The 11,201-nt window shown below is 48.0% G+C and overlaps 1 protein-coding gene across 4 annotated transcripts; it reads left to right on the top strand.

The window, feature by feature from the left end:
- The first annotated feature begins 108 nt into the window (after positions 1-108).
- On the top strand, positions 109-9,919 carry Ankrd23 (ankyrin repeat domain 23). Of its 4 annotated transcripts, none has more exons than XM_045147941.1 (11): positions 109-128; positions 469-600; positions 1,375-1,471; positions 4,112-4,258; positions 4,421-4,549; positions 5,382-5,507; positions 5,669-5,767; positions 5,870-5,968; positions 6,105-6,203; positions 6,304-6,402; positions 6,488-8,074. In XM_045147941.1, exons 3-11 carry the CDS (start codon positions 1,445-1,447, stop codon positions 6,581-6,583), a joined length of 921 nt encoding a protein of 306 aa, XP_045003876.1. In that variant the 5' UTR covers positions 109-128; positions 469-600; positions 1,375-1,444; the 3' UTR covers positions 6,584-8,074. The 4 variants fall into 4 exon arrangements, with proteins under 4 accessions (XP_045003876.1, XP_045003877.1, XP_045003878.1 ...); XM_045147943.1 differs by lacking the exon at positions 109-128 and adding an exon at positions 9,882-9,919 and having other exon boundaries at positions 361-600; positions 6,488-6,530; XM_045147942.1 differs by lacking the exons at positions 109-128; positions 469-600 and adding an exon at positions 135-183.
- The last annotated feature ends 1,282 nt before the right edge of the window (positions 9,920-11,201 follow it).

The following is an 11,201-nucleotide window of genomic DNA, read 5'->3' as shown; positions in this document are numbered from 1 at the left end:
TTTTTTCCAGGCTATACAAAATTGTTACCAAATGTTTATTGAATGAATAAATACACAGATTAATTTTTGAATACTTTTCTTCTTTTTTGGTAGTGCACACCTCAAATCTCATCACTCGGGAGGCAGAGGTAGGAGGATCACTGTGAGTTTGAAGCCAGCCTGAGACTACATAGTAAATTCCAGGTCAGCCTGGGCTAGCGTGAGACCCTACCTCAAAGAAGAAGAAAAAAACAAAAAAAGGGGGGGGGGAGATTCAGTGGAGGGGATTATGATCATATTGTCTATATGTACAACGGCTGTCAATAAGTATTTTCTTATTGACAACTTCCATAATTATAGACAATAAGGCATGATGATAATTCCCCCCCCACTTTTGCCTTTGAAACTCCACACCATATCATATCCCCTCCTCCTCTCAATTAGTTTCTTTTATTTTGATGTTATCATCTTTTCCTCCTATTGAGGAAGACATGGTTTCTTAAAAAGCTGAGTTTCCCCAAGTTCTCTCAAAACTCAGGAACCGAAGAGGCCAACTCTGTGGGACTATGAGGCTCCTGACAGCCCTGCAGTCCTCCTTGGGTCACAGCACCCACTCGTTTGGTAATGTCTTCTCATGCAACTTTCATGCTGAGTCTTGTTTACTGGATATCTGATTTCCTTTGAAAGGTCAAATTGTAGTTCAAGACACATCAGGGTAGAGAATGTGTGGCTTCTGAGGAATGAGGAATTGAATTTTGGTGGCTGGGTATCATGGTTGCCATTGCATACTGAAGTGGGGCTCATTCTTTTCCTATAGAAGGACATACTCCATCCTCAGAGAACATCTGGTAGGGACCTGTGGGGACACAGAAGCCTTCTCTAAAAGCACATAGCTAGGCCTGGCTCCTGATGTGGGACAAAGTCACACATTGGCTTGTCAACACACTGAGGGACAAAAGGGAAGCCCTGAAACTCAAATTGGGAAGTCATGAAGCTTGGTTTTCATCGCAGAGATGCCATAGGGTTCCCAGGGTCCTCTGTAAGACTCCTGCTTTGTGCTGGGGCCACTGATCTGGGTCTTTGTGGTGTCTCAGGAAACCAGACCTTCACTGTGGAGACTTCCCTCTCAGGAGAGTTGATCACAATTCCCTTGGGTCTGGGCTGCTGGTCCAGACATCTCCAGACAGGGGTTGGCAACATGATTCCCTGGTAGATGCAGGATATGGCAGGTGCAGGGCAGTGGGTGTCTGAGGAGACCACTGAGTCAACTCCAAACGGCTTCCTTTCGTGCCCTCAATGGGCCACATTCCCAGACTGGTATTTTGGTTAGTGTGACAGGGCCCCAGAGTCATCTGGCCTTGGCATAAGCCTCTGTTTTTCTTTCTCCACCCCCAGGAGATAGCTTTCCTATAAAAGGGCTGAACAGCTCTGCTTACCTTGCTGGGCGTGTGGAGAGCGGGGGACCATGGACTTGATCAGCATTCAGCAGTTGGTGAGATGTGGGACAGAGGGTAGGGGATGTGGCGGGGTTGGGGGCAGTTGGTAAGGATTCGAGGCAGAAACCACAAGTACTCAGACTCAAAGTGACAAAGTCTGGCTAAAGGCCCACAGCTGCTTTCTGGGGGGGAAGGGTCAGGTTGTGGGAGCAAAGGCAGCATGAGGCCCATTGCCATGTGAGGTGGGGAAGTGTCAGGGAGGAAGAGAGGGAAAACATGGGAAATAAGAAGGGTGAGGGGCTGGGCATGGTGGCACACACACACACACACACACACAGCACTTGGGAGGCAGAGGTAGGAGGGTCACTGCGAGTTCAAGGCTGTTCTGGACAAGAGTGAGACCCTACCTAAAAAAAAAAAAAAGTGAGGGCTAGAGAGATGGCTTAGCAGTTAAGGCACTTGCCTGGCAAAGCCAAAGGACCCCAGAGCCCATGTAAAGCCAGATGCACAAGGTGGTCCTTCGTTTGCAGTGCTAAAGGCCCTGGTGTACCCATCTTCTCTCTCTCTCTCTCTCTCTCTCAAATTAATAAATAGGATATCTAAATATATATAGTTGGGTAGTAACAGACATAAAAGGGTTTTTTTTTTTTTTTTGGTTTTCAAGGTAGGCGATCCTTTCTCCACCTCATGAGTGCTGGGAGTAAAGGTGTGCATCACCACCTGGCTATGAAAATTCTTAAATTAGCAAATTTGGAAGGTTTTAAAATTTTTATTTGCTGGACATGTTGGTGCACACCTTTAACCCCAGCACTTGGGAGACAGAGAGGTAGGAGTATCACTGTTAGTTCGAGGCCACCCTGAGGCTACCTAGTGAATTCCAGGTCAGCCTGGACTAGAGTGAAACCCTACCTTGAAAACCAAAAAAAAAATTGTGTGGTACACACGTGCCAGGGTCTCTTACCACTGCAATCAAATACCAAACACATATGCTGCTCTTTGCTCCTAGCTTCACATGGATATGGATATTGAAGAACTGAACCTGGGCTGTCAGGCTTTGCGACCTTTAACAGCTGATCTATCTCCCTGGCCGCCCACTGTTTTGTGGTGCTGGGGATCCATCCTAGGGCTTCACCCATGCTAGATAAACACTCTGTCACTGTGTTGTACTCTAAGCTTGTAGAATTTTCTCCTTGTCTGGGATGGTAAAAGAGAACTGGGAATCCTCCACAATGTAGGGCTGGCTTCTTGAGATCACAAAAACCTAGGACTCAAATAAGCCAGGAACCTGCCCTTAGCTACAGGTCCAGCTGGGGTGTTCCTGTATCTCAAGCACCATGAGTCTCAACAATGGAAATGCCCATGCTTGGAGGTGGTACTGTTAGGTTCCTTGGGCAGGAGATAAATGGAGTTGGGATGTCAGTTTGGGTGATCCCAGGGCATGGAGGGCATAAGGCCTAGCATGCCCCACTTTGGGCCAGCAGCCCTAATTTATTCCAGCCTGGCACAGCACCTGCCAGGAAGTGGATGACAGAGCCCAGTACAGGGAGCATTAGGTTGCCAAAATTGCTCACTTAGAAGATTGGTTCCTTTTGGCTTTCTAGCCCAAGGGTCTTGTGTAACCCCATTGTAGCATTCTACAATATGTGTTCCTCAGCCTCTGGAGGGTGGCTAGGTGAATGTATATCAGCTGTGATGGGCTACTTTGAGCCCATTTTATACATGTAGGTATACAGCATCTCTAAAAGCCAAGAATTAAAACTAGGGATGCAGTGAAAAACAAAACAAAAAAATATATAAGAGCCAGGCCTGCGACTATAGAGTTTCAGGTCTTACTGGCCTTGAGTGAGACCTTGAAAAAGTCCCTCTCACCCTCCAAAAAACTAGGGATTTAGAATTTTACCAAGAGAGGCTGGGAATGTGGTTCATTTGGTAGAGTGCCTGCTTAGTAAGCATAAAATTGAGTTCAATTTCCAACATAAACTGATAACTTGGGTGTGGTGGTGCATGCTTGTATCTCAGGAGGTGGAACAGGAGAATCAGAAGTTCAAGGTCATCCTCAGCTACATAGCAATTTCTAGCACAGCCTGAGCTATACAAGACCCTGTCTCAAAAAATAAATAGCTGGGCGTGGTGGCACACGCATTTAACCCCAGCACTTGGGAGGCAGAGGTAGGAGGATTGCAGTGAATTCGAGGCCAGCCTGAGACTACACAGTGAATCCAAGTCAGCCTGGGCTAGAATGAAACACTGCCACGAAAAACAAAACAAAATAAATAATTATACCCTGGAGTATCTCTTCTACTTTGTGCTTGGGCCAGGTGACAGTGTGGCATGACCTCCTAGGAATCTGGCAACAGCCTAGAAGGGAAATTAAGGTGTCATCTACCACAAGATTCCTTGGCATGAGCCCAGCAGTATAAATAGATGCTGCATGCCCTCACCCTCATGATCTGCAGATAGGTGGCAGGCAGTTGTCTCACTGGGCCTGGGCCATTGCCAGTTGGTGGAAGCCACAAGGTGGTGTCCGGTTGCTTGTCAACACTCCAGCCCACCAGGAAATTTTCAGAAGGAAAGGTCAGGCTGACTGTCAGGCTCAGACCACCACTTTGTATGTCTGCTCTGGTCAGCCATCTCTATGATGCTGCACACCTATTTCCCAAGAGTTCCTTCAATTTTTCTGATTCTTTATCCTACAGGTAAGTGGAGAAAGAGTTGATAGGAAAGCGTTGAGATTTGGACATGGAGTTCCTGATCCGGGAGGCTGGCCTAGTGACTGGAGGCTGGGACCCCAAGAGGCTGTGGCCAGGGAGAAACTGAAGTTGGAAGATGAGAAGAAGAAGAAAGTAAGTGCTACTGGAGGTGGGGCAGTGAGGGCCTAAAGCCCAGGCCAGCCTGAGTAACTAGGTGTCTCCTAAGGGCAGGGAGGGCAGTATTAAGCTAGGAGCCTTCCCTTAGGTCACATGCCTGGTGACTGATGGCTGGCCTGGACATGTCTTCTGTCCTAGATGGAAAGATTTAACAGCTCCAGACTGACTCTGGACAATCTGACAGACTTAGAAAACTTGGTTCAAAGACGAAGAGAAAAACGACTGAGACGCAGAGTCCCCCCCAGGGAACCTGAGCCTATGGTTGAGGTGAGTTTAGGCTGGGTTCCAGGTGCATAGCTTCTTGTTCCAGGAGAGTTGGAGAAAGGTGGATGCTGGGGCCTCAGCTGCATAGCCAGTGAACAGGAAGCTGCATGGACTGTGTCCCAGAACCCTGTTCTTTTGCTACAATAATTGTAAAGTGCCATCCACTGAGGGGCTGAAGCCACACAGATGGTTGTCTGATATTTCCAGGGCCATGAAGTGCAGATTAGCTGCTCCTTTCTTGTGTGAGGGAGCATCCATTCACGCTTCCCTCCCTGCTTCCCAGGGGTTGCTGGCATTCTTAGTGTTCCCTGGCTTGTAAGCACATCAGCTTACCTAAGCCCTATACTGGAGTAGGACTCCCCTTAATACAACTCATGTTGGAAAAGAGCCCACCCTACCTTAGCATGCCATTATCTGAACTAATTGCATCTGCAAAGACTCAGTTTCCAGGTCACATTCTGAGACACCAAGGTTTAGGACTTCAACATATGAACTTGCAGGTGGGACAAGTGTATATCATATACAAACAATTCCCATTCAGAATCTTGTGGGGATGAGTTTTTTGTTGTTGTTTTTCGAGGTAGGGTTTCACTCTAGCCTAGCTGGCCAGGAATTCACTAGGTAGTCTCAGGGTGGCTTCGAACTTTCAGTGATCCTCCTACCTCTAGGCGTGCGCCACCACGCCAGGCTTTGGGGATGAGATTTACAAACATACAGGTTATGTGTGCTGAGCCTGTCAGCTGCTTGGGAATTCCTGGGCCAGACTGGTGAAGCTGCAGTGGCAGGTGCCTACAGGATTGGGGAGTGACTGGGTCTTGTTCTCCTGCTTACCCAGCCTCAGCCCCAGGCCCAGCTGGAGCCTGTGGACCTGGAGATGTTTCTGAAGGCAGCTGCTGAGAACGAGGAGGCCCTGGTTGACAAGTATCTGACAGATGGTGGGGACCCCAATGCCCATGACAAGGTAGTGTGGACTCAGGACACTGGCAGCTGTTCACATACTGTCTCATGCTGTTTCTTGCCAGTGACACATTGTATTTGGGCGCCTGTTCTAGGACCAGGAAGGGTAGAAGCCTTCAGGGGTGGCTGTACTCCATCATCCTAATTTCTAGTCTCTGCCCCCAGCTCCACCGCACTGCCTTGCACTGGGCCTGTCTGAAGGGTCATAGACAGCTGGTGAACAAGCTGCTGGCGGCAGGAGCTGCTGTGGACACAAGGGACTTGGTGAGAAGTTGGAATGGCTGTCCTCGTGGTGAACGTGGTAGCTAGGCCACTGAGCTGCCTCCCAGCTCCACAGCTTACAGACTTTGGTGCTTTTTGTCACAGCTGGACAGGACACCTGTGTTCTGGGCATGCCGGGGAGGACACGTGGACATCCTCAAACAGCTGCTTAACCAAGGAGCTCAGGTCAATGCACGGGACAAGGTGAGAGGACAAGGTCCCCCCATTGGGTATGTATTTGAAGAAGGTGAACAGTACCCAGGAGAGCACATGTTGTCCCTTTAGAAAAGGTAGGGAGGCATGGCCAGCCCAGACAGTGCTGACCCTCACTTCTCTCTAGATCTGGAGTACCCCCCTCCATGTGGCAGTGCGCACGGGCCACCCTGACTGCCTGGAGCACCTCATCGAGTGTGGAGCCCACATTGATGCACAGGACAAGGTGAGTGCTTGTGACTACAAGCCTGTCCTCCCTCCCACCACCTCCCTTTTCGTGGAGACCCTACAGGTGAGGGCGGGAGGTGACTACCTCCTCTCCACAGGAGGGAGACACAGCTCTCCATGAAGCTGTACGCCACGGCCACTTCAAAGCTATGAAGCTGCTGCTACTCTACGGCGCCAAGCTGGGCATGAAGAATGTGGTGAGTGCCATCCAAGTCTGGCTGGTGCCTGTGGTTAGAGGGATCACCCAAGGAGGGAAGACTTACCTAGCATCCTTGTTCCCAGGCCTCTCTGACCCCGGTGCAGCTGGCACGAGACTGGCAGCAAGGTATCCGGGAAGCACTGCAGGCCCATGCTGGGCACCCTCGCACCCGGTGCTAATGACCTGAACCTGTAGGTCACTCACAGCTACCATTCCGTCCCCTCACCTTCCCTGCAGCTGTGCCCTGTGGTTCTCAGCCCTCAGTCCCAGTTCTTGTCAGGCTTTGCTTCCTCAGGCCTGAGTTGTTGGCGGGTAGAACAGGCCCCCTAGGCTTTGATGTTAAGGGGTGCTGTGTTCCCTGCCAGGGCTGGTGCAGAGGACCACAGGGCAACAAGAGACGTGAGTCCAGACGAGGTCCAGGGAGCGGAGTGGGAGCCAAGGATGAAAAAGGTAGTGAGCAGGCCAGGGCTGAGTCTAAACCTGTGCCTACTAATCCTCAGAATCTTGGCCCTTGCCCTTCACAAGGGCCAGTCTCCTGCTGCTAATGATTCAGACATGGCCAGCAGCTATTCCCAGAGCACAGAAGAGAAAACCAAAGTAGGCCATGTAGATGCCAGGCATTTCTGCTACTAACAGTTGCCTTTTGGTGGGGTTTCTCCAGGGTACTCTGACCACTATCAGCAGCAACCCTGATAGTGTCTGGAGTGGCTCTAGCCATCATTGGTCTTCAGGATTCTGGGAGGGGTTCTGGCAGGTGAGGGGTATGTCAACTGGCTTGAAGCCCCACACGTCAGTACCTACCAGGTTGCCTCAGAAACCAAAGACTGATAAGCCAGAGCTTATATTCACTCTGGGGAAACATGTCCACTGTGCCTAAAGACTGGTCAGCCTGCAGTATGGCTGCTGACTAGCTGGCCTTGGGGGTATAAGAGCATCTGGGGGCTAGGGATTGCTTGTGGCCCACTCAAGTCTTGAGGTGGTGGCCCGCAACCCTGGTTTGCCTCACCTTTAACAACCCTTGGCACTGGAGACATGCTTTGGCCTGGCCTCTGTATCCCCTGTACACTGAGCTGCTCTGAATTTGGCCAAGGAGACACAGGAAAGGCAACCCTGGAATATACCCCTCCAGTCCTTCGTCTGTTAATTGGTGGTAATGAGGACTTCACACAAGTTCCTTAGTGCCCCCCCCCTCCCCCCCGCTTCTGCTGTTTCTAGCTTCACTGGTACAGACCTGTACTACTGGCAGGGCTGGCTCCTTAAATGCCAGAAAGTTATCAAAGAGCTGTGACCTCAATGGAGACCACAGGCATGAGTGAAGAAGGGCTGAAAGACAAAATCTTTGAGTTCCTCACATGGTCCTGGCTACCTGGGTTGACACATCCATCTTGCAGTGATTATCTTTAGTCTAATTTTGGTGGCTTTTCCAAACCAAAAACAAGACTATGTTAACTATGTGAAAAAGCTGACTAGTGCTCCATCCCAGGGGCACATACCTTTCCACTGGTAGTTCCTATGCTGTTGTGACAGAGCCAATGTGCACCAATGATGCCTTGGGCATAACAGACATTCAAGACAATGGAGACAACTCCTCATCTAGAAAATGAGGACTTATGTGACAAAACACCTTTTTATATGCATCAATGTTTTCTCATTAAATTGATTGCCCATCACAGCCTTGTCGTCATTTTGGGATGAAGGCAGCCAGCATAGTGAGTGGGAGCCCTTGGTGGAGCCCAAGGCTTTGTCACATGACTAGTAAAGGTCAAGCCTGGTGGCCATGCCATGCTTGACAGCAACTCTTGACAGGCCACCAATTTCAGAACAGGCTTTGTGCTGGATTCTAGCACATGGCAACTTGTATTCAGGGCATCTAGTCACTGATGTGTAAGTTCAAAAACTGGCAGTTTTCAGCCTTGGCAACTTTTTTTTGGTTTTTCGAGGTAGGGTCTCACTCTAGTTTAGGCTGACCTGGAATTCATTATGTAGTCTCACGGTAACCTTAACTCCTGGAGATCTTTTTCTTTCTTTTTTGAGCCTTAGCTACTTAATAGAATCACCAGGAGAGGTTGGTTTTATAAACTTTTAATCTATTTTTAGGTGTGTATGTATGTGTGTATCAGGGCCTCTTGCTACTTCAAACACCAGATGTTTGCATCACTTTTTGTCTCTGGCTTTATGTGGGTAGCAGGAGATTTGAACCCAGGCTGGCAGGGTTTGCAAGCAAGCACTTTTAACTGCTGAGCAATCTTCCCAGCCCCAGCATTAGTTTTACAAGCCATGGTATCTAGCTGGGCTTGTGGCACACACCTGTAATCCCAGCCCTTGGAAGGATCACTGTGAGTTCCAGGTCAACCTTGGCTAGAATGAAACCCTACCTTGGGGGGAAAAAAATAGAAAAGTACTTGGAAGGCAGACTGCCATGATTTGAGGCTACCTTGAGACTAATTTCAAGTCAGAATGGGCTAGAGCTGAAAAACCAAGAAAAAAGGAGGGGGTGGTATAAATCTACCGACTCTGACTTTAAATACAGTAAAGAGTGCAGTAGTGGCACTGGAGTGGACAACAGTCTAATGGGACAGACTACCCCTAAGTAAAACCACACAAATATGCCTGATCATTTTGTATTTGTCTTTGTCTTTTCATGCTTGCCCTATACATTATGTGACAAAGGGTCTCTCATTCACTGCTCCACTTACCATGCTAGCTGGTCTGTGAACTTTCATGAAACTCTTGTCTCTGCCTTCCATCTTGCTATAGGCATGTTAGAACTACAGACACCTACCACAGCTTCTGATTTTTATGTCAGGTACTCACACTTGTATGGCAAGCACTTTATCCACTGAGCTATAGTTCCAGCTTTAACTTTTTTTTTTTTTTTCTCATTTTTTTGGGTAGGATTTCACTCTAGTCCAGGCTGACCTGAAATTCACTATGTAGTCTCAGGCTGGCTTCAAACTCATGGCGATTCTCTTTTTTTTTTTTTTTTTAATTTTTTTTTTGGTTTATTTTTATTTATTTGAAAGTGACAGACAAAGAAAGAGGTAGAGAGAGAGAGAATGGGCACGCCAGGGCTTCCAGCCACTGCAAATTCCAGATGCATGCGCCCCCTTGTGCATCTGGCTAACATGGGTCCTGGGGAATCGAGCCTCGAACCGGGGTTCTTAGGCTTTACAGGCAAGCGCTTAACCGCTAAGCCATCTCTCCAGCCCATGGCGATTCTCTTACCTCTGCCTCCCAAGTGCTGGGATGAAAGGCATGCACCACCATGCTCAACCACACCCAACCTCAACTGACTTTTTTTAAAAACTATATTTTATTTATTTGAGAGAGGGAGGGAGAGAATGGGTGTGCCAGGGCATCCAGCCACTGTAAACCAACTCCACATGCATGTGCCCCTTTGTGCATCTGGCTTATGTGGGACCTGGAGAATTGAACTGGGATCCTTTGACTTTGCAGGCAAACACCTTAACCACTAAGCCATCTCTCCAACCCTCAACTGACTTTTGATAATGGAACAAATGACATCTTTTCAACAAATGGTGCTAAAATACTTGGACATCAGTAGGCCAAAAAGAAACAAAAAACTAGGCACATGCCTGAATTCCAGCACTTAAGATGTTGGCACAGGGGGATTGAGTTTGAGGCCACAGAAACCTGGTCTTAACACAAAGCCCACCCCCCAAAAAACACAATTGTGACTTACTACCTACCTTATACAAAGGTTAATTCAAAGTTATCATAAACTTAAATGTTTAACATAAAACTCATATTAGGGAAAAAGTAGATATCTTTTAGGTTCCAAGACAAGGTAAGAGTTCTCAGAAGTAATGCCAAAATCACACTGCTTAAAAGAAAAACTGGTCAAGTGAACTTCATCCCTGCTGAGAAGACACTACAAACTACATGTTAAATTGGCTTTTGTCTACTGTGATAAAATACCTGAGATGCTATGTGCCCGTGGTCACTTGGCTCTGTTGTTCTGGGTCATGGACATCACAATGGGAGTGTATGATTGAGGTCTGTTCATCTCAGGGTAGTCAAGTAGCATAAAAAAAGGAAGAGGTCAAATCCCCAAATAGGCTTACAAGGGCACATCCCCAATGACCACATGAGGCCCTAGCTCTTAAAGGGTCTACCACCTCTCAATAGCAACAGCAGACTAGGGATTAAGTCTTTTTACACATGTGCTATTGGGGTATATTTCAGATCTACATTATAACACTACAGCAAAATATTTACATATCAAAAATCTAACAGAAAAGCCAGGCGTGGTGGCACACACCTTTAATCCCAGCACTTGGGAGGCAGAGATAGGAGGATCACCATGAATCTGAGGCCACTCTCAGACTACATAGAGAATTCCAGGTCAGCCTGAGCTAGAGTGAAACCCTTCCTTGAAAAACAAAACAAAACAAAATCTAATTAGAAAATGGGCAATATGGGCTGGAGAGAAGGCTTAGAGGTTAAGGAGCTTGCCTGCAAAGCCAAAGGACCCAGGTTAGATTCCCCAGGACCCACGGAAGCCAGATGCACAAGGGGCACATGTGTCTGGAGTTCGTTTGCAATGGCTGGAGGCACTGGCCCTGTCTCCTCCCTCCCTCCCTCTCTCTCTGCTTACAAATAAATAAAGTTAAATAAGCTAGGCATGGCAGCTCACACCTTTAATCCCAACACTCAGGAGGCAGAGGTAGGAGGATCATTGTGAGTTCAAGGCCACCCTGAGACTATACAGTGAATTCCAGGTCAGCCTGAGCTAGAGTGAGACCCTACCTTGAAAAACCTAATAAATAAAATTTT

Source organism: Jaculus jaculus, chromosome 4, assembly GCF_020740685.1.
Source record: "Jaculus jaculus isolate mJacJac1 chromosome 4, mJacJac1.mat.Y.cur, whole genome shotgun sequence".
Classification (NCBI taxonomy): Eukaryota; Metazoa; Chordata; class Mammalia; order Rodentia; family Dipodidae; genus Jaculus; species Jaculus jaculus.
This window is presented reverse-complemented; position numbering and strand designations above follow the sequence as displayed.

What these genes read in the sequence shown, in the direction of transcription:
- Ankrd23 (XM_045147941.1), top strand. Translation starts at nt 1,445, where the DNA reads ATGGACTTGATCAGCATTCAGCAGTTG. An exon ending in AGGTCAATGCACGGGACAAG is followed by an intron (nt 5,969 to 6,104) that starts GTGAGAGGACAA and finishes ACTTCTCTCTAG; the next exon opens with ATCTGGAGTACCCCCCTCCA. An exon ending in ACATTGATGCACAGGACAAG is followed by an intron (nt 6,204 to 6,303) that starts GTGAGTGCTTGT and finishes TCCTCTCCACAG; the next exon opens with GAGGGAGACACAGCTCTCCA.